The 21316-nt window shown below is 38.9% G+C and overlaps 1 protein-coding gene across 2 annotated transcripts in view; it reads left to right on the top strand.

Moving 5' to 3' along the window:
- PRDM5 (PR/SET domain 5) overlaps nucleotides 1-21316 on the top strand; it is a 58489-nt gene that overhangs the window by 18915 nt on the left and 18258 nt on the right. Inside the window, exons 8-13 of one of the 2 annotated variants that reach the window (XM_030239214.2) lie at nucleotides 1530-1609; nucleotides 4906-4990; nucleotides 9748-9839; nucleotides 11278-11371; nucleotides 12423-12583; nucleotides 14022-14115. In XM_030239214.2, coding sequence (XP_030095074.1) covers nucleotides 1530-1609; nucleotides 4906-4990; nucleotides 9748-9839; nucleotides 11278-11371; nucleotides 12423-12583; nucleotides 14022-14115 — 606 coding nt within the window. Of the gene's footprint in view, nucleotides 1-1529; nucleotides 1610-4905; nucleotides 4991-6243; nucleotides 6402-9747; nucleotides 9840-11277; nucleotides 11372-12422; nucleotides 12584-14021; nucleotides 14116-21316 lie in introns of both variants that reach the window. The other variant, XM_030239213.2, reaches the window with a different exon arrangement.

The following is a 21316-nucleotide window of genomic DNA, read 5'->3' as shown; positions in this document are numbered from 1 at the left end:
AGAAAATGTAATAGGAATCTTGAGAAGTTTAAACTAGGCAAAGAGTAGATGAAGCAAAATCCTTCAGGAGTGAGGAAAATCACCTACTGGCACAAACTGTTACAGGAAATGGTGAGTTCCTGATTATTTGGCATTTTCAGGACACAATAGGATGTCTTTTCTTTGCCTAATCAAATGATTAAGCTTGACGAGGGTTTCATAAAATCCTGTAGCTTCCGTTGTGCAGGAAGCCAGACCAGACTATCTACTGGTCCTCTTAGGCCCTAGTGTTTTCTTATCTGTGTGCTGTGAGTAGTTTTCATTTAAACATCACTCTGTTCTCATGGAAGGGCAAAACACTGCTCTCAGGTCCACAGCACAGATCCCAATTCTGGCATTCTGCACTCTGTGTGTCCCCTCTCTGTGTCGAAGGAATACCATTATGTGTGTGGACAACAGAATTCCAGAGTGGACAGAAAACAGTCTTCAGTTGATGGTGACAGCACTGAGATGCTTTTTAGGATTTTCAGTCTCTTTCTGCTGCCAAACACTTGCAGTGTAGAGACACCTTTTTGTAATATCCTTACAAAAATTATCTCCTTTTTTTGGTATCAGTAATCATTTTTTTCATCTGTGAACACTGTTATGTTTAAGCTTAGTTTTTGTCAGTTATGTAGTGGTATATCAATTCCACATTGAAGGACTAAGTGTATTCCAGTGTTATGTGTCTATTTGTGTATGTAAATACTTGTTTTAAGTTTTATAAGTTTTTACTGTTATGTTTCTGCTATTCAGTGTAGTATGGATGTCTGGTAGCTGGTGTTTTACCTAAGCTAGGAACTATCTTGCATGGGCATCATAAATTATAAACAAAGAATTAGGTTGATGGTGGCTTTGTGGGGTACTAAAAAGAATCTCTAAAGGTAAGTAATAGATAACTCAGTTAAGTGATCTGTGACTTCTTAAAGCAACTGTGAAAAGGGAAGGAAAATGTCTGGTAGCTGACCTGTAGCTTGTTTTGTAATTTGCATTTTAGAAAAGATTTGAATTCATGATCTGGTGCTAATATGATTGCCCTGTTTCATTCAGCTAAAGACCATTAATGATATTTTATATAGTGGGATGCTTAATGCTTTCTAAATAAACAAAAATGGGAAATGGTTTTGACTTAATTTTGAGATAATTTTTGTCACTGCTGCACTAACTCCTGTTTTGATTTCTGGGTGAAATGAACTGTTCAGTTGCCCAGTGAGCTGTTCTCAGTTGTGAACTGTGCTCTTCATGTGGGATTGGTGGTGTATGATAACATCTATTTGAAAGTTTTTTTTCTTTATTGTTCTGGTTTTCTTAATTTACATTCCACCAGCGACTGGTTTGTTGGACACCCACAGAGAACTCCTGATAGGGAGCACTTTGAAGATGGGATACAAATGTAAAAATCTTATGTCAGTCAAATGACCTGTGAAATGTCACGGGCTCAGTGGAAATATTTAGGTTCTTTCTTAGCACTTCCTCTTTAAGATGTTGGTGGTATTTTGTTTCTGTTTCAGGAAATTCTAGGAAGAAGCTGATGTGTTCAGTGTGCAATAAGAAATGTTCCTCAGCAGCAAATCTCCAGGAGCATCGAAAGGTCAGTGAGATGAAGGCTGACTCACAGCAGGCACTGACTTCCCTGAGATGTGAGGCTGTGCTGCTCACGTCACTTGAAAGCTGCTGTAATGCAAACCTTTGGGTGATCTCTTTCATGCTTACAAAGCCAACCTGGTTTAGTGTGGGTATTTACTTTTGTAGTCACACTTGCTCAAGCCAAATACCTCCTAAAGTTTTCATGTATCTCCTAGCAAATGCTAATATGTTACTCCAGCATTAAGTCACACTTCCCTGCTGTTCTTCAGCGTTCTTAAAGTGTGTTATGTCACCATGGCATACATACAGACCATAAAATAGGTACATGAGCCTTCAGTTTTTCTACAAAACACAGTAATTTTCTTACTGCTTTTTGAAATACCACTTAGAGGAGTTACTTCTATGGTAGTTATGCAGTAGTAAAAAAAAATTCTTCCTCAACCCCAAATTTGAATGTCTTTTTTTTATGCACATAATCTTTATAACCAGAAGAGGAGGGGTTAACAGTTGGAAAAGCATCTATTGGAAATAAGGGTGTTCATGTAGAAATACAGATGGACCATGAATATGAGATTCTGAATCCATTATACCCAGAGGAAGTCCCTGCAAGATTAATTTGATAAATCACTAAAACCCAAGAGAATCTGTTTTTAAAAAAAGCTGCATTGTACTGTTTATCAGATTAACTGTAAGTCTTTAATAATACCCTGGTTATAACCTGAATCCATCGAGGATATAAATGATACCAATTAAAATCTGTTGTTGCAAAGGAAATGGTGGGGCCCCTCCTTTTTATTTGTTTTTTTTCCTTGCTTGTGTTAGTATGCCCTGCACTTCTGGTCTAATTGGGCTATATTTTGTTATGGTGGTGTTCCTTGCCACATGTTATTACAAGTTTTACACATTGGCACAGGTCTTGCACATCAGGCCTTTAAAATGCAAAATGTTCTGGTTAGAGTGTCCATTTTCTTAAATGTTTGTTGTGTTTCAGTAGTTGTAATTCTGGGCAGACGTTGTGACACACAAGTTTCTCAAATATGGTTGATGTTATCAGTTGGGCACTTACCTTAAGAATCACCATGAAGATTTTACGCATAAAACTTTCTTTGCTCTTCTTGATTGGATTTTCTTTTAAAACATCTAGAAAATGGCTGTTCCAGGCTTACACACCTATATCAGATAGTGAAGGAGATTGCACATAGTAGTACTCACCCTGTTTGTTTGCTTGAATTAATTTCTTTATGTAGGAAGTGGGGCAGGATCATCAGCATTGGCAAAAACATTTGTACAGGCAATAAGACCAGTATGAAAATAATAGGTAAAATCAGAAGAAAAAGACAGATTTCCCCCCCCTCCACCCATTTCAATGTTAAGAAGTAAAAGTGGAGAATAAAAAGGTAAAATATAACAGAAAACAAGCCCAAACAACAGAAAAAATCTCACAAAGACAGAGAAAGGAGGTAAAGAGGGCAGCTGTAGGGGATTGATGCATGTTTACTTTCTGAAGACATGGTCATTCACATCTGTAGCTTTCATGTCAAATTTAAACTCAGTTTTAGCTTCATGTGTCTTGTGCCTTAACTGTCTGACTGTATTCTGATACTGAGTTCTGATGTTTGAGTAAAATGCAAAGTTCAGTCACTCAACAGTGATAATAATGAGGAGGAAAGTGAGGGGACTCTTCATCTTAGTGAAGCAGATTCCTGCTAAATGATTCCTTTCAATATAAGGATCTCATGTTTTGGATTTGAATTATTCACAGGAAGTCATATTTCAAGGTGAGTAGGTACATGTGAGTAGCACAGGCTGCCAGGCCTCTCCACTGATGGTCCACTCTAATGGAAAGGGGAGAAACACTCAAACAAATCTCAAGGTTGCTGGTTTCTTTTCCCAGTCAGACTTGATAGTGCTGCACTTCCAGTGTTTGTAGGTGGGCTGGGGGAGTCTCTCTCTTCCTGGCTCTACAGGACTGAGCTTCTGACTCTTAATGTAAGCACATGTGTTCATGGTAAAGCAGCTCATCCTTCGTTTAAGAAAGAAGATTAAGGACACCTTGGAGCGTAGGGCAATCAGGCTTTTTTGGATTTAGAATTGCAGGTTTTGTGTGTTACTGGTAAGACTGGTTTGTGCTGGTGCCTTTCTGGATTTCTCAGCAGATTTCTTACATGGACCTGGTACAGTTCCATTCAGTTGTACTGCTGTCTGCCAAGGGACCAGCCAAGGTAGATCCTGTAGGCCCACAGTTTGTGCTGGTTGGGAGTGGGGCTGCAGGTGAGCCCCATCCCTAATGGGCTACAGCTGTGCAGGACAGGTGAGCAGCATTGAAGGTAACGAGCCAAGCCGTGGAGTGCCCAGGTGCACTGACCAATCACCCAAGGTAACAGAGGGCACACAGGTGCAGTGCATCAGCATGAGGGGTATAAAAGGTTGTACTGAAAATCAATAAAGTGCTTGAAGCCTTCTTTGGCATTAGTTGGACCTCCACCATCAAGATCCTACTTTGGTCAGAGTTTGAGAGTGTGTATGAAGAGCCCTTGAGTCTCTCAACTTTTTAAACTTTGTAGAGTTGGACTTCCTACAAAATTGGCGTGAGTAGAGTCACACTTAAGAATCTTCTTTGCCTTTCAACCCCTGACCCCCTTTTTTTACCAGTTCCAAGCATCTCTTTTGCTTTAATTTCTGACCTTTTTGTTTAACACTGAACAGCGTTTTATTTTACTGGGCAGTCATTATTTTTTATTTACCAGTCAACTGCCTCCTGTTTTTCCAGCATTTATACCTAAATGCTGTAATATGCTGTGGTGTTGAAAAAACTGTAGTTTGAGGCAATGCTGCCCCTCCACTGTCTGGCGTCTAAAAGCTTTTAAGAGAAACAGTCAAGCAAGGGTGTGATAGTACTTGTTTTTTCAAATTCTGGTAGAAGCTATGAAGTGGTTTCTGTGTTATTTTTACATGTGTCTCAACTAGAAGAAAATGTCCTTACAACTTAGTCTCCATTTGGTTTTTTAATGCTTTCCTAATAATGATATTTTAAATGGATCTGGTAGATAGAAACACAGGTTATACAAACTTTCAGTATAGTGGCAATGATGATTTTTTGTTGGCAGTTAAGAATTTTTACGTTTTGGGAGATGATGTTTTTCAGCAAGGGACAAACAAGGGTGAACTCACAGAATATTCTGGAGTATTAGTATAGTTACTGGCTAATAGTTTGCTCCATTACGTTGAAGAATTTATATCTGTGTAAAAGGTATGGTCTTGTTTTAGACACACATTTAATTATCATAAAACGTTTTGCAGATCCATGAGATCTTTGAGTGTCAAGAGTGTGACAAGAAATTCATTTCGGCGAACCAGCTGAAGCGCCATATGATAACTCATTCAGGTAATGTAGAGAAATGCACAGAGCCCTGGGTGTGTGCATATGTATTTCGTGTATGTGGAGTTTTACCTGGATTAGCTTCTTATGGAAGGCTTAATGAAATCTGTTATCTAAGTTGGGCAAATCAATGTCAGGTTCCAAGGAAACTGTCTGAGGCAGCCTTTCCAAGCCTTCCAAAATTCCAAGTGACCTGGTGTAGTCTTCTTCCTACTGCTGCTTTGTCTCAAGCTGTTTTGTCCTGCTAGCTAGGCTAAATGAGGTCAGTGAGCTGGCGTGGGGCGAAAGGTTGCTACATGGCTTGGAGAGGAGGTGAAAAAACAGTGCCTGAGGTTTTCTGCTGAGGAGAAGAGGCTGTCAGTGATCTGTGCTACACACTGTGTTTTCCTATTTATCTGTGTGTGTGTTAATGGGTTCATATCTCTGGTCAGAGGAGAGCAGCTCATGGGCCGCCCTATCCACAGAACACCCACAAAGGTTCCCTTGTGCCATCACGAGTCCACTGTGAGCAGGGAGTGTCCCATCTTTGTGTTTGGCAGTGTGGCACGAGGTGGCTCTGCCAGGATATCTGGTCACTGCAAATCCAGCATTTTCTGTGTCCCTCACCAGTGATTAGAAACATCAAGCAACACAATGGAAACACAAACATTGTTCTGTCAAATGCATTAGCATTTAAACAAATGCAGATTTTTACAGCTGCACAGGCTTAGAGTTGAACTGTTTTCTTGGTATCAGTCCACAGCAAAAGCTCATTTCTCTTAACATAATCTGTATCTCAGAGGCTCCTGGCTTTCTTTTGACACTTTTGGATGAGCATTAGTTCAGTTAAGTTGCAGTCACTAGTTGAAGCATAAAGGCTTTTTGCGTAGGAACTTTTGGGTTTGGAAGCTAATATGTATATTGTTAATTAAGTTTTAAAACATTTAAACTGTCATGGCCTCTTTCACATATGTAATCTGGAAACACAGTTTTCCTCTTTGAAGTCATTCTCTTTTGATTTAAGCTAATTAATCAGAGTTTAGTTTTAGCAATGAGTATTGCAAAGAATGTGCCAATTTCTTGAGATACACCATGGCTCATCTTTTGTGAAGTGACTTAACTGTCTAACATAAAGGGCATTAGGTGTCTTTCTAATTGGTTTAATCTTAATTGGGTTGACTTAATTGCAAAAATCTCTCTGAGGAGATGACTGTCTCTGCCTTTCATCTTCTCCCCCTGTATAAACAGGAGATTAAATGTCCCCCACTCATTTTCTGCAGAAAAACGCCCCTACACCTGCGAGGTTTGCAATAAGTCCTTCAAACGACTTGATCAAGTGACTGCACACAAAATAATACACAGTGAAGATAAACCTTATAAATGCAAGCTTTGTGGAAAGGGATTTGCCCACAGAAATGTTTACAAGAATCACAAGAAGGTAAAGCACTCTGCTGTTGTTGTTTACAGGTCTGCCAGCCTCAGATTTGCAGATTTTTTTTTTTCTTTTAAGTGGTTCATCGTTAAGCTCTGCCATGCTTATAAACATGGGATTAAAGTATTGAAGAATGTAGTTTTAGTGTTCTTTATTATATCCAAAATTTCAAAAGGCTGAACCAGTTCTAGTAAACAAAAAAGTTAAATAAGGAGAAGTAAAGCACGGTTGCTTGGTTAAAAGCATCAAATCCCATTTTGACTTTTTTTGTTTTGTTTTTATTTTTTGCTTTGTTTTGGTTGTGGTTTTTTGTGGTTTTTTTTTTTTTTTTGTTTTTTTGTTTTTTTTTTTTGTTTTTTTTTTTTAAGTGCTAGGTTACCAAGTTATTGTCACTGATTTAAAGATGTCTTCAAATAATTTTTTTTTAGACTGTAATTGAATAAAACTATGTGTAGTCCTCTTGCAGTCATTGTTGGACTTAGCAGCAGATGCTTTCAAATTGCACTAAATTTGAACTCGGTGCAGGGTTCACATATTTAAACAATATCAGAAGAAATGTTACCTGAAAAATAGACTCACAAAGGGATGTTCTGAGTGTGTTGAAGTTCAAATCTGCTTGGCCTAATTTCTGTAATGCCTGTCATTAGTTTTAACCTGGGCTTACATTTCTAATGGCAAGGCTCTATCCAGGACTGCTGTTTCAGAATTACAAGGCTTTAAAAAAAAAAAAAAAGGAAAAACCCCCCATCCCTGATATAGCCATACCTCCAAGCCTTTCACAGTGTGGCTCAGGTTATATTCCATCTGGGAATTTGGCACAGGATCTTTGCACCATCTCTTGCACTTGCAGCCATAAATCATGTAAGAGCAATAATAATGCCTCTCACAGGATGAAATGGTGATGACTGTCTAAAACAAGAAAGCATGCAGCAGCCTGCTGAAGGACAAGATTATCTCCCATTCATTATATTTTATGGTCTAGACTTAAAGGAAATTGGACAGAACCTTGCAGATTGGATATATTCTAAGAAAAATGTATAAAATATTACCTAGAAAGATAGCTCTGTATTTTGAATGAATACTTTTTACATGTTTCCTGATGTTAGCTAGCCATTGATGACTGGTAGGGAGTTTGGGTTGAAAATGGACTTCAGGATTAAGTATGAAGGAGTAAACACTTTGACCCAATTCTGTGTTTAAAGCAGCAGTACCACCAGCATAAACAAGGATTAAGAGGTTCCACTTAATGGAAAAAATATTAAAATTTAGACAGCTTTAGTAGGTACCAAATTTTGATGGAATCCCTTAAAGCATTTTGGAATGCTGGTTTCCTGGACCTGTTTGCACCTAGTACTGGCTGTAAATCAAGTCTGCTCTATATTGAGAGAAACTTGTTCCTGTGTTACCCAAACAGCTGTGGCTGTTCACCCATCCACTTGTAGGTCTCTAAATTCACTTGCTGAGTGAGGAGGCGAACAGGAGAGACAGGAGACTGACATGGATGGCCTGAATTGCTTTTTTAGACACACTTCTCTCCATTGAGGAAACAACAGGAGAGGTAGCAGAGGGGAGGCTGGATGTGTGTGCACAAAAGCCAGTTGTACCATACAACTCAAGGATGTGGTGGTTTGGAAGGCTAAAATAGTTCAGAGTGCCCTGATTTTGGGAAGGCTGTGCCTAGGGGGAGAGGACAGTGGTTCTCTTGCTTGTTCACAGGAATGCTGATTCAGGAACTGTGTAAATGTAAAACTTTATTGTGTATTATACTTTGGTGCATTTCTTCAGCTTATGTTTCTAATGATTTTTAGATGTGTGTTTCTTGTAAGATGTCTTCCTAGGTTTATTTTCTTTTGGAGGAGGAGATTTGAATTCTAAATAATTTCAGGGTCCATTTCTGAGTTTCAGGATTAGGTTACTGGGCTAGTAGCGGGGAGCATAGGTACCTGTGGTAGGAATGATGGGTATAGGAGTTAAAACCACTTAAATCAACAGCATTTAATAGAAAACATACCTTTAAATTTGACAGCAACATGCTTAAAAAACCTTTGGATTTTGCTGCAGGCTTGCATCCTTTTTATATATAAGTGAATTCTTGATTCGTGTTTTAGATGGAGACTTGTTGCTTTTGTTTCTGTAGTTCCTCTATGTGTGTGTATGGGGGGGGTTTAACTTGATTTCATGTTGGAAGTCTCAGAATAAAAATGGCTCCCACAACATGTGTTTTTAAACGTCTTTCAGATGTGCATGTCTGTTGGGTCATTTCAAAAGTGCAGAAGGAGATTAGTTCCTCATTTTAGAGGATTTCACTGGGAGATACAGTGGAGTTGCCAAGAACCTATCTGCTCTGTTCAATGGAGCACTGGGATGTGAACCTTAACTTAGCACTTGTTATGCTCTTTGAGCTGCACATGTGAGGCAGGAACTGTGGTACCTCTGTGATATGCTGCTCCTGCAAACAGGTGCTGCACTGCTCTGCGTAGGTGCATGTGCAAGCTGGCTTTGCCACTTCCTTGGAGGTATCCAGGCTGGGAAGTGTTCTGGGGTATGGAACCAGCTCAGATGTCCTCTGCAAAAGCTCAGGCTGTGACTTGAATGATCTTAAATGATGTGACTTAAATACAGTTCCATTTCTGTGACAAGGCAAGAGAGGGGTATCTGACATGAGGAGGCAAAAAGGGATTGTGCTGCAGATGAAAGTAGTCACCTTTCTTGCAGGTTAGACTGGATGAGGGTGCATGTTCTGAGCCATGTAATGCAGATTACCTCCATACAGGAGATGTTTTTGCTCCATCTGCTCCTTTGTTGCTATGTACAGAGGATGAGTTCAGAGAACAAAATATGAGGACATGACAGTCGGCAGAAATAGGTCATCAGACGCAGGATTTTAAAGGGTTTATGGCTAATCCAGGGTTGTTTGGTCCTTGGGAGCATAATGATTTGAAACAACTGTATTCCATCAGTTTATCTGTTGGGAATAAGTAGCCTTGGGCTGGGCTTAAGCCTCCACAGATGCTGTGGTAGGAAAGGCTGCCATGAAATGCTGCATAAGAGCCCATCCTCAGTTGCTGGGATGATCTGTGTACCCTTGCATGTGGGTATGCCTAGGTAGGTGATTTTCTTGGTAGGGAAGTTAAGACGTGCAGATCAATCTGTGTATTTTGATCAAAAGGTGAGGAAAGTATAAAGGAGATGCTAAGGAGGAGTTCTGTACAAATCACTGCTCTTCAGAACTGTCACTCACGTGGTGAGTGTTCCAAACCAGGGCATTTTTTAAAAAGCAGCATGACTTTTGCGCTCGTGAAAGGTGCCAGATTGACAGCTCTGGAGACTGAACCCTTCTATTTATCCACAGAACAGGTACAGCACAGGCAGCAGCACTGCAAGCTTCCCCACAGTGTCTCGTCCATGTGTCCCAAGCCTGTTCTGGAGGAACCCCCTGTTGAGGTGAGAAGGCAGTTCAGTCTCTTCATGTCCTGTCAATCCTTGGCCTCACTGCCAGGGGGGCTGAGCAGGGTGTCAGCTAATGCCAGCTGTGGTGGGAACCTGCTGGAGAGTCCGGGCTGGAACATGCAGCAGATTCAAGGAACATGAGATATATTCCACATGTGTGATGGGTCGTCCAGCAGCCTTTTTGCTTTCAGTGACTTAGGCTGAGGTCAAGGAATTGATTTTGAGGCCTCCCTATACCGTTGCAGGACATTCAGGTTTTCGTGCTGTGTGTGAGAGGACATTGGTGTTAAAATCAAACTGGGTTCAAGGCTGTCAGCCACCCGCTCAAAAATTTTGCTGTCTCCCCAGAGTCCCCTTTTTTCCCCCAGTTGAAGGGGTAGAATAACATTTGCATGGATTCTGGATAGCATAAAGAGATTGTATAAATATGTACTATGCTAATATTTGCCCCTGGTCTACCAGGTTAACTCATTTGCCTAATTTCCTGCATATTATAAAGCACTCACTGTCCATCCCCTTTTCCTCTGGGCACTTCAGTTGTAATAAGGTCCTTGTGAGCTAATAAAGTATTTGGATGCTGATGCTTTAAAAACCTGCTTTCCTTTGCAAAAAATAGTAGGAAATTGGGTAGATAGTAAATTAATCAGTACAACTTATTATCTACAGTGGGACAGCTGTTAAAAACACTAGGAAACAGGGAAAGTGCTTTGGAATTTATAAAAGTAAAATAAAGCTGGATGTTTCCCAAGATTCTTTTCTTCAGAAAAGAAATTTCCTTCATCATCTCTGTGGTCTAGGAGATTCATCCAAGCTTAGCCTTTTATTTATTCATAGCTTTGAGGCTGTTTTTCGGCTACAATGAATTTTTCTACAGCCAACAAAAATCTCGGTACTGTTGCTTCCATGGCTTTGATTTTTTTTCCTGGTGTTTCTTGTTTTTTGGTATTTTTTTAAATAAAAGAAGCTATTTCTATATATAAAAGTAGTCTCATGATTTGAGGAATTTTCTTTGCCAAATTTTAGTTGTCATCTTGAAAATCAGATTGGTTTTCCCTTAAAACTTTAATGAAAAGAAAGAGGTTTGTATGCGATCAACTTCAAAGGATTTATTCATATTAATAAATATTCCAGGCCAGTGTTAGTGCAGCTGAGCTTGTAGTTTTTTTCCTCTGGTTATTCTGTGTTTTTGTTTCTGTTTATGTTCACACCTCATGTGACACTTGTGAGGATCAAGATGGCACAGTTACTGAGTAGCTGCTGTGCTGGCTTTCAGGATCCTGAATAAAGGCAGAATGATTATTTTAATTCCTTGTCCCCTGGTGCTTGCAATTGTGATATCCCCTCCTGAGTCCCATCTAGAAAATGAACTGTGGTTACTGCAATGATGGATTTTCATGAGCCTTTCCTCTGACACGTTGTCTTTCATCCACAGACCCATTCTGAAGAGAGACCTTTCCAGTGTGAGGAATGCAAAGCCCTGTTCCGAACCCCCTTCTCTCTACAAAGACATCTGTTAATCCATAACAGTAAGGGCAAAGTCAGAGGAAAAACAGCTTTCTCCTTTCTCATATGTGACTGACAAAAACAAACGCGTGGCATCTTGCTGCAAAGTACAACTTGCTGTGTTAAATGAGTGCTAAGATTCAACTCTGTACTCAGGGAGTTAAAAAATTCAGAGCCAAATTCATACCTTGCCTTCAGATGCACTTAAATGCAAGTTGAAATATGCTGTAGAAAATCCAGCAATTATTTGAGGTCTGATGGCAAGAAATTTACTTCTGCATTAGGTGTGATAGTGTTACCTCCATTTTAAGAAAGGACAAATGGAAAAAGAGATAAGTTGGTGACTTGCTCAGCTTTTGTAGGTAATCCAGTTTAGAGCTTGAGGCTGAGATTGTCTCTCCTGTGCCAGCCCACGCTCATGTTTGCTGCCTCTGGCACAGAACTGGAGCTGCTCAGAGAAATACTGTGGCCATTTTCGCTCATGAGTAACTTTTCTTGGCATTCTGTCCTTTTTTTTTTAGTTGACTGTGTTATGATTTATTTTTGGTGGAAGTTTCTCCATCTTTAATACTTGCAGAGCCCTAGACTATCATTCAACCCTTTGAAAATCAGCAGTTTAGATTTTAGAAAATGCTCAAGATCTAAAATCCTTGTAGCTTGGAAGAGAGTAATTTGTTTGGGGGAATATTCACACTGGCATTACTAAGAAAACCACAAATCTTTCCTTTTTTTAATCCTGCATAACAGTGTTTCTGTTAGACAAATTATTGGATTGGCAAGTTCAGTTTGTTCTTTTTTTATTATCTTTCAAGGCTTCTGCAATTTTTTAAAGTGTTGGATGTGATAAATCTTTTTTCCAACATTAAATGTTAAAAATGGTGGAGGAAAATGTTATAAACCTGTTCAGTAATATGTAATGTGTATTCAAATGAACAAGCATTTGCAGAATATCCAAAATATGTAGTTCACAGTGTGCAGAATTGTAGGTTTTCCTGAAGGTTTCTCTAAAAATGTGCTGTGACTTTTTTTCTAAGAGGGTGGTAGTTGAGGAAGATATGTTTTTCTCTTTGTTAGGTGAGAGGACCTTCAAGTGTGATCACTGTGATGCCACTTTCAAAAGAAAGGACACTTTAAATGTTCATATTCAAGTTGTACATGATGGACATAAGAAATACAAGTGTGACCTGTGTGACAAAGCTTTTGTGACACCCTCAGTCCTGAAGAGCCATAAGAAAGTGAGTAGAATCAACTGATCATTTCTTGTGTGTCCTTAAGGTTGTCATTCAGTGGAGAATCCCCAAAGCTGCTTCTGCCTTTCTGGCTTTTCAGTAGATGGTCCTTGCCCTTAAATGCTGATTGCAGTAGTGGGGTTATTGGTACACATCTGAATCTACAGCTGGTGCTCATGTATAAATTGTGTGAGTGCTCCAGCATCATGTGTGTGGTAGGATGGGCCTGGCTGCACCGCTCCTTTCCACCAAACTCTGCCATGGGGTTGGGGCAAACTTTAGGACGACGCTTGCTCACTAGTTTGCCTGAGCTAAGATTGATGTTACGGGGAAGAAATGCAAAGACAATAATTGAATCAAGAAAAAGCAGCTGAGAACAGTTAGTTAAGGTGTTGCCACCTAATTCAGATTGTGAGAATTTGTTTAAAAACGTCATGTATGTATTACTTTCAATTTAGTATGTGCTTCATACATATGTGTAACATCAGAATTGCTTCTGCTGTGTGCCTCTGTCAGGCCAGGACTGGCTGTGTTGTAGTTTTACTGTATTGTTCCCAGAAGTCCTTTTGGTATTTGGGTGTTTGGAATGAATTGCTGTCTGTCTGGTATATCCCAATATTGCTGGTAGAGATACAAATGATCTCCAAATAACTGTATCCTAATCAAGAGGAGTGTAGCATTCATATCTTTCATGTCAGGGAATGAAAACAGTGCAAGACCATCCAGTACTGAAATGAGATCTTGTTTACTCTAGCTTCAGCTGCAGCATAAAATGTACTATGTGAGAGAGGTTTTTTATGATGTAATGAAGAATTTTGTGTCATTATGGTGTCTTTTCATCAACATAAGGATTCATTTCCCTGTCTGAAGAGGGTCATGTGCTAGCTGGAAACCAAAATAGTCAGCTGCTCAAATAATTGAATGTGTTATCTTTCCTGTCTCATTTAAATTAACACTTCTAAATGAAGTCATCAGAAATTCTCCACTAAAAGAACAGGCACAGTTATAAAGAAAAGTAATTCAAGAGACTGATAGATCTTCAGTTCAGAGTTGTGTGTTTGAAAGTGCAGTGTGAAAAATGACGGTGACCTTGTGTGTAATTGATTTCAGGGTGATCTTGCCGTTGACCACACAGGTTGGATGGGAGAGTCTGTAATATTTTTTTTTTCTATTTTGAAATAATTCTTATATCACTGAGGCCCTCCAGCCTTAAAAGCTTGATTTCAAAAGACAAACTCAGTGATTCAGTGCTGCTGATAGTTACAATGTTCTTTTTGTGATCAATTCTTTAACACCTAGAGCTAACTAGAATCCTTGCCTGGTGTGAGAGTAAAATGCATAATAGAGGCAATAGCAGTCAGTGTCAATACAATTAAATATTCCATATTTCACTTTTTTATTTAATGCTGAACAGTCATTCTTGTCTTTCAACCTCCCCATGTAGACTCACACAGGAGAAAAAGAGAAGATTTGCCCGTATTGTGGACAGAAGTTTGCAAGCAATGGAACACTGAGAGTTCATATTCGAAGCCATACAGGTATTTATTATGATGAACAGAGAGGATTTTCTAAATCTGTAACAAGATATCTCTATGTCCACAATTTATCTATCTACAAACAGGCAAATTTACAGGTAGGCTTAACACAACAGCACCTTTGTCAGACGTTTTACCTGCTTAATGTGTAAAAACTGTTGTCAGGTTTCATTTTGCAGGTTTACAGTTTGATTCAAATAAATGGCATCAGGCAGCTGAAAGAGGTTTCTTTGTGATAATTTGTTTACAACATAAAATGATGCAGATTTGCCTTTGGCATGACATTTTCATACCTCTGTGTAACCAAGTTTGGCTTGCAGGGAGATGGCTTTAATTTCTGTGTGCTGTTGATGTTACCCCTCAGTTTGCATGGAGCAGAAAGCTGCAGTTTTTCAAGCTCATCGTGCAGATGGCTCTTGGGGAAACGCTCTGGAGATGTCCAAGTAAAAATGCTTTTCACATTACCTGTTAGATTTCAGCTCTCTCAAGCAGGCTTTTCTAAATTTAGGAGTTGGGCTAATGTGAGTTTTGTGAAACCACACACCAGGGACCTCTAACCTCGAGTATAGAGCCCTGCAAAATTTGTAACCTCTGCTATAGGAGGCTGTGACATTTTGAACTTACTTGAAGCAGAAAGGCACAGAAGATTTCTAGTACCTTTGTAAATTAAGTGCAGGGGGAGAAACTGCCTTGCCAAGAGATGATACAGGTTGGAATTATGGCAGTATGGACTGTGGAAACAATTTATGACTGAATAATGGTGCAGGAGGGAAACTTTCAAGGCCTCCTTTTTTTACCTAAGAAGCTAGAAGCAGTCATTGTACAGTTACTAATTTAGGAAAAATGCCTTGCTAAACCTGAGAAATAAACTCTGATTTGTTCCTCTTCCAGTCTTGCTGCTGGTCCCGTGTCTATTACATTTTTGGTGCTTTGCATCCTTTACTGTGAGAATTAACCAAAATAGATGTTTATGGTTATTTTTGTCACTCTGTTACGATTTCTGGCCAGTTTTTGATTATCCTGATGAATAATGAGGGGGGAGGTTGCTTCTAAGTTATGACTTTAGGTTTAAAAAGAATATTTTTATTACATGGCAAAATGCCTAATGTAGGGTTGAGTGAGAAAATTCTCACTCATGCCATGATTGGATTTTTGTTGCAAATCAGGAGAGATGGTTTTGTTTGGGGTTGCACCTGAAGGCTTCAGCCAGGTTGTTCTTGGTCATAACACAAGCACGCTGATCACGAGAGGAAATTGTTGTCCAATGTTCAGTGAGCCTGAGGGAACATGGCTTTCTGAGGAATACCTTGCATCATTCCTAAAAACATAAGGGGAGATGCTGAAGGAAATCCAGGTCATCGGCAAACAGGGTAAAAAAAAAGCTGAGCACTTAAGTTCCCTACAATGTGAAAAGCCTTGACAACTTTTCAGGGAATTTCTGAGTAGTAAGAAATTTTCAGTTCATCAAATAGAGGAGCCACAAACTTTCTTTATTTGGGGATGAATGTTTGGTTTCTAAATGTTTCAGTGATTGGTATTGGTATCTGTTAAATCTGTTGAATTTGAATTAATCATTTCAAAAGGATGCCATCCTTTTTTTCTTTGGTCAGACTTCAAAGTATCCCTTTTCATTCTAAGCTAGAAGTGAAACAAGCAGCCACTGTTTTCAGGAGATGATTCATCCTTTTGAATAAGCCTTGAGCTTTTGGTGCAACTAAGCAGTCCACCATAAATGTAAATATTGCAAAGACCACTTGTCTTAGTGATTACAGGTGATGAGGTTTGAGGTCTGTGTCCAGATATTTGTATTATCCCATTTTCTTTCTGTGGTCAGCTAGACTTTGTTTTATTGTCTAATTTGTGGGAGAGGTTTTGTTTAGTGTTTATGAAACAAATTCAGGTAGAGGTTATTTTAAAGAGAGTTGTATATCACTTTTTCTGCTCTTTATGTCTATGAAGTTATTCTTTACAAAAGCTGAGGTTCTAGGGTACCTCTCTGGTTCTGCTTTGGAATGGTATTTTTGATACACTTAACAATCCATGTACACAAAGGGAAGCTCAGTGGGGTTTTGTCTTTTATTTAATATGCAGCATGTGCTCTTAAATGTTGTTCCACCCAGACATGCGTGCTTCCCATATAAGCAATTTTCTTCCCTCTTCTGTGTTAGAATAAGACTCTGTAAATGAGCCCAAACAGCACTTGGCCTTTTGCAGCAACTGAGCTGGTTTGGGGTGAGTGAACATGTCTGCATGTGCATGTACAGAGGGAAGGGGGTGATGTTTGCCTCTGAACCTGGAGTGTTGCTCTGTAATTCATCATCTGGGTTTCAGCCTTGGCATGACACAGACAGCGCTCTGCAGGTCAGCTGAAACACTAGAGCACATTCTCCCTCTCCTGTATCCTGTTGGTTTATGACTTCTTAGGGTCACAGGGAGCTGGGGTTAATTCAGCAAAAGAATCCTTTGACTGTGATATAAATTCCTTGGCTTGTTCATAAATTGTAAAAGAAATCCTATGGTCTGCTCCATGGGCTGGAAACCCGGGGGCTGGGAGGTTAATTGCTTCCCTGAAGTTTTAAGCAACTTTCAGTGTTAGCAGTTCCTGGCTGCAGTTTGTGCAGCTTCTCAGTTGCCTTGTGCATATCTGTTTAAAGGTGTTAATTGCTGTGGGGTGTGCGTGTGGATTTGTGTGTGCTTGTGTGATCTGGGTATAAACACACACACATTTTATCTGTCTGCTGTTTATACTGTTGCTTTCCTGATTAGTTTTGTCCTAATCCCTTCCATCCTTGGGATGTAGCACATCAAGCTGAGTAGCAGTGAAAGATGTTCTGAAGTGGTTTATATTTGCAGGTAAATTTCTTTTAGAGTTAGGAGAATTAAGGGACTTAACTGTAATTCTGTCCTTTCTTTCCCTACTGATACATAATGACTGATGAGGAACAACTGATAACCATAAACGTTTTCCAGAAAATGATATGCAAGTATAGGTTACAGTATAACCTTATTTTGCTTTTACCATCACAGTTAGTCCAAGTCCTGATGGTAAGCCAGTAAGATAACTTACATCTGTCCTAAATGTTCTCTGAATAGATGAGTTTTTCAATTGTATGTCATTTGAAAGCCATAACTTATTGTGTCTTTCTTACATGCCCTGCTAGGTGCAAAAAGCAGGTTTGTTTTGTAAGCATGACTTGAGAAGGTTCTTTGAAAATTGACTTCCATGTGCATGAGTAAAAGATAACACTGAGAGATTACATTAAAACAGCAAAAAGCATTTGGACCACAGACTTCTTTATCCTTTGTGCTAACACAATATTTTTCAGTTTGTGTAAGAAGAGATTGTTTTATAAGCTTTCAAAGGTATCTAACTTGAGTTGCTGATTCCTTTCTTGAAGTGCCTCCTGCACTGAGAGCCTGATGTTGTGCACCTAATTTTGCCATTGTAGTCCCATGTCTACAACTTAACTAAGCTTTTGAGCATATTTACAATCCTGCTTAGTCCCAACTAAATAAATCTCTAAGTTCAAATTTTGCACTTCTAAGACAAAATTTCTGTGCAAGTAAAATATTAGTAGTGGAGTTGTAATAATAAAGATCTTTGGTTTTTAACAGTAGTTCAGTCATCTCTGAACACAGAAGACTTCAAAGCAGTTGAAAGAAGTAATGAGTTCAAGTATGGGATAAATTTTATTTATTATGGTGTAAAATGTATCACCAAAGGTTTAATAGCTAAACAAGCAACTGTTTGTTCATGAACATAATAATGTACAGCCAGGATCCTCATTCCTGCAGATCTTCTGCTAAATTACCTTACAGTTAATTTAGATTTTTTTACATAGGAAAAAAGATAAAAGGCGAGCTTGAAGGAACTTCCTCTCATATGCCAATGAAGTATGTGAAAGAATGTATCTGTATCTAGTCAGTGAACAGCTTGCAAATGTCTACAGATAGGTTTTTTTCTATTAATAACTTATAAATGATCCCTCTTTTATCTACCCAGTTTTAAAAGGAGCCTGCAGAAGGCCTCAGAGGTAGGGATTCTGCATTTCTAAACCTTTCAGTTTATACATCATTGTCTTGCTCATCTCCAGACAACAGCTAAATCTTCAAAAATACCTGTTAAGTTTCATGCAGCTGTCAGCTTCTTGTTGTCTGTACCCATGAATGAGGAAATTTTCTTTGGAGGGTAGATTATTTGAATGAGACATCTTTAGATCAAATGAGTTTATGATGGATTAATACTGTTCTTTAAAAGACTTAGTTGACCGTTGGGTTCACTGAAGTAATAGATGTTACATTTTCCATTCATAGAGAAATGTTTAATTCCACTGATAGCTGCAAAGAATGGAACTGGTTTGTTCTTTAAAGTTGTCTCTGTTTTTTATTTATTACTTAAGATTACTTACAATCTTGATAGCACTGTAGAACTGATGAGAGGCTGTAAGTAAGTAATAACAGAAGTTCATGCTTTACTGCATGGATTCAGATAGTCTTCTTATTTTGTAGGGTTTTTTACAAGTCTTCATGATTCATTTAGTGGCAAATAGCTAATATCTTAATTATGTCATGATAATTTTGATGGACCACATAGGGCAAACATTTTATTGGTCTTAACTAGAAATAATCTGAATTCTTTGAATAAACCCCAAACTTTGCAGGAAACAAAACACCTCAGCTGTGAAAATGCCACTTCTATACTTCAAAAATTAAAGCATGACTCAATACTTGGAGAAATATAAGTAATAGAAAAAAAAGTATTTCAAGCCTTCTGGTTTTCCCTTACTTTGATATAATAGGATTTGAGGTTTTTTCCTTATTAAATATGTGACTATTTTTAGTGGATGGGAAATGCACGTTGTTGATTTAAGAGAAACCAATTGTAGTTCTCCCTGGTGCCTGGAAAATGAGTGTTGGAGTTTGGTTAGAAAGCATTCACAGATACACAAACTTAGAGTTATTCATCATCAGTGAGGAAACAAACCACCTGAAAAAACAGAGGCATTTAATCTCTTGTCTTCAGAGTCTGCCAGATTTGAATGTTGGTTAAAATGAAGTAAGCAATGTCTCTAATTGCCCCATACCTGAGGAGTGTTTCTCAGAGCACAGGACTGTTCTCAGAGCAGTCAGACCTATCCCTTTCCTTATCTGGCCCACAATGAGTATAAAATTACCTGTGCTTTTGGTGTTTCTGGGTCTTGTCTCAGCTGATGTCCTCAAGTATTTTATCTTCCAGATCACAAAGTTACTTAGCTCTTGGCATGAGAGAGCTGTTCCTGTGTGGGGACTTCTGTACCTTCTCAAGTGCTAAATTTTGAGTGTTTAGTGGCTAAAAATGAGGCAGGCCAGAATTTTGCACAGGCCAGATCACTTTTTATTGCCTAGTCTGGATTCAGACTTCTCCAGATGTCATAAGGAAATCAGCTCACTGTTGCAGTTGGCCAAGCTTCTTGATTACTCTTCCGTTCTTTTCCCTCCCTGGAATCCCTGGTCAAAATGACAGAAATGCCTGAGAGATGCAGGGTATTGAATGCTTTTGAAGATGCTCCTCAGGATGTAGAAAATTGCTACCTCTAAATGAGAGGAAGTTCATTATTTGAAAGAGGTGTTGGTTTTCTCACAGGACTGGAACACCAAAATGGTGAAATGTACTGAATATTTTCTTGACTTGTGAATTTTTAATCTTTCCTCAGTGATTAGTTTCCTGGCATTTTCTAATTGAAATTCTGTTGGAATCACTGGGTTCACTGAATTCCTGTTTAATTTAATTTTGATTCCTAATGAAGTCCCCTTCCATGTGGGAGAAATTCAGATTTGTTTATTTTAGGTTTATTTGTGTTTGTGTGTACATATTTGCATAGTGCATTAACTGAATAATGTTCAGTTAAGGACACAGAGTTTTTAATTGAATGGGGACACCGTTTAAGGGCAAGAGCAGCTGAGGATAAATGTGTGAAGCTGTCAGGTGCCCTCTCTGAGCAGTGTTCTAAAGCAGATGTCACAGATTATAATTCTGTTACATCCGTTAACCTTTTGCCCATCCTTACTTGCTGTTGAATGCTGTCATCACCCCAGATTATCTCTGACTAAGAAAGCCCCCTTGAAATTCCCATTCTGGGCTGCCCTGTGGATCATCTGGTAAGGAGTGTTAAATGTGGGATCCAGATGGCCTCCAAATTCCTCCCTAGGTGAACTCTGCTCATTCTATTGCAGTTGGGCAATGGTAGAGGCTCCCTTCTAACCCTCTCTCCTACCCCAGGCTTGAGTTAGGATTTTAAATAGGATTATTGTTTGCTATAAATGTTCTGAAAGCTGATATTTTTAAATAATGCACATATATATATTTACACAAAAAAAAATAACAATTTTTTTTATTTAAGAAACAATCTTCTAATCCTAAAAAAATAATAGTTCACCATCTGAAAGGGAGCCTATCTAGAATATAGGAAATGGTCTGTGGAACAGTCTGAGGGACCACATTGCTGTAATTATATTTGTTCTTTTTTATAAAGAAAACTGAAGAGAGGAATTCCTTGAGGCTGCATATGCTGCGCATGATCTGATGTTCAGTGCAGTTTTTTGTAGGTCTTGTTCTGATGTTCATGAGTGCTGACCAAAATCATTGATGTTGAATACCCCAACAGAGCAGAGATGTATTAAAAAGTGTATGAAAAACCCCACCTTGATAATTTTGCTGCATAATTCAAATTCTTCATTCCTTAACTGAGCAGTTGAGTTCCAGTAAAGACAGCAAGCCAGGGAATGCTGCTTGAAGGCTAACATGAATACCTGAGCATTGTGTTTGTGTGTATTTGTGTCTAAGCAAGCGACAGGGGAGCAGGGACAGTAAACAGGACTGCAAATTTCACAGATGAAATAGAATTAATGCCTGGGTATGGTTTGAAAGAGCAGTGAGACCATTTCTTTGGTTTGCTGGGCTCTTCAGATTAGGACTATTTCCCAGATGGATGTTTCCTTTTTCATTTTTTTCATTGGATGGCAGTGCATTTCTCACCTGTAAAGTACATACTTGCTTAATCTTATTTGAGGTCATTGTTCTGAAGTAATCACTAACACTGGTTCTTCTAATCAGGTTTCCACCTAACTTGAGAAACAGCTTTATTTTTGTGGCTCAGCTGACTACAGGGAATGCCAAATACAGTGTGAAAACAGCAATGCATATGACCAGTTTGATTAACTGTCT

This window comes from Serinus canaria, chromosome 4 (genome assembly GCF_022539315.1).
Source record: "Serinus canaria isolate serCan28SL12 chromosome 4, serCan2020, whole genome shotgun sequence".
NCBI classification, from domain to species: Eukaryota; Metazoa; Chordata; class Aves; order Passeriformes; family Fringillidae; genus Serinus; species Serinus canaria.
The sequence above is the reverse complement of the archived record's forward strand: the minus strand, read 5'-3'. Positions and strand labels throughout refer to the sequence as shown.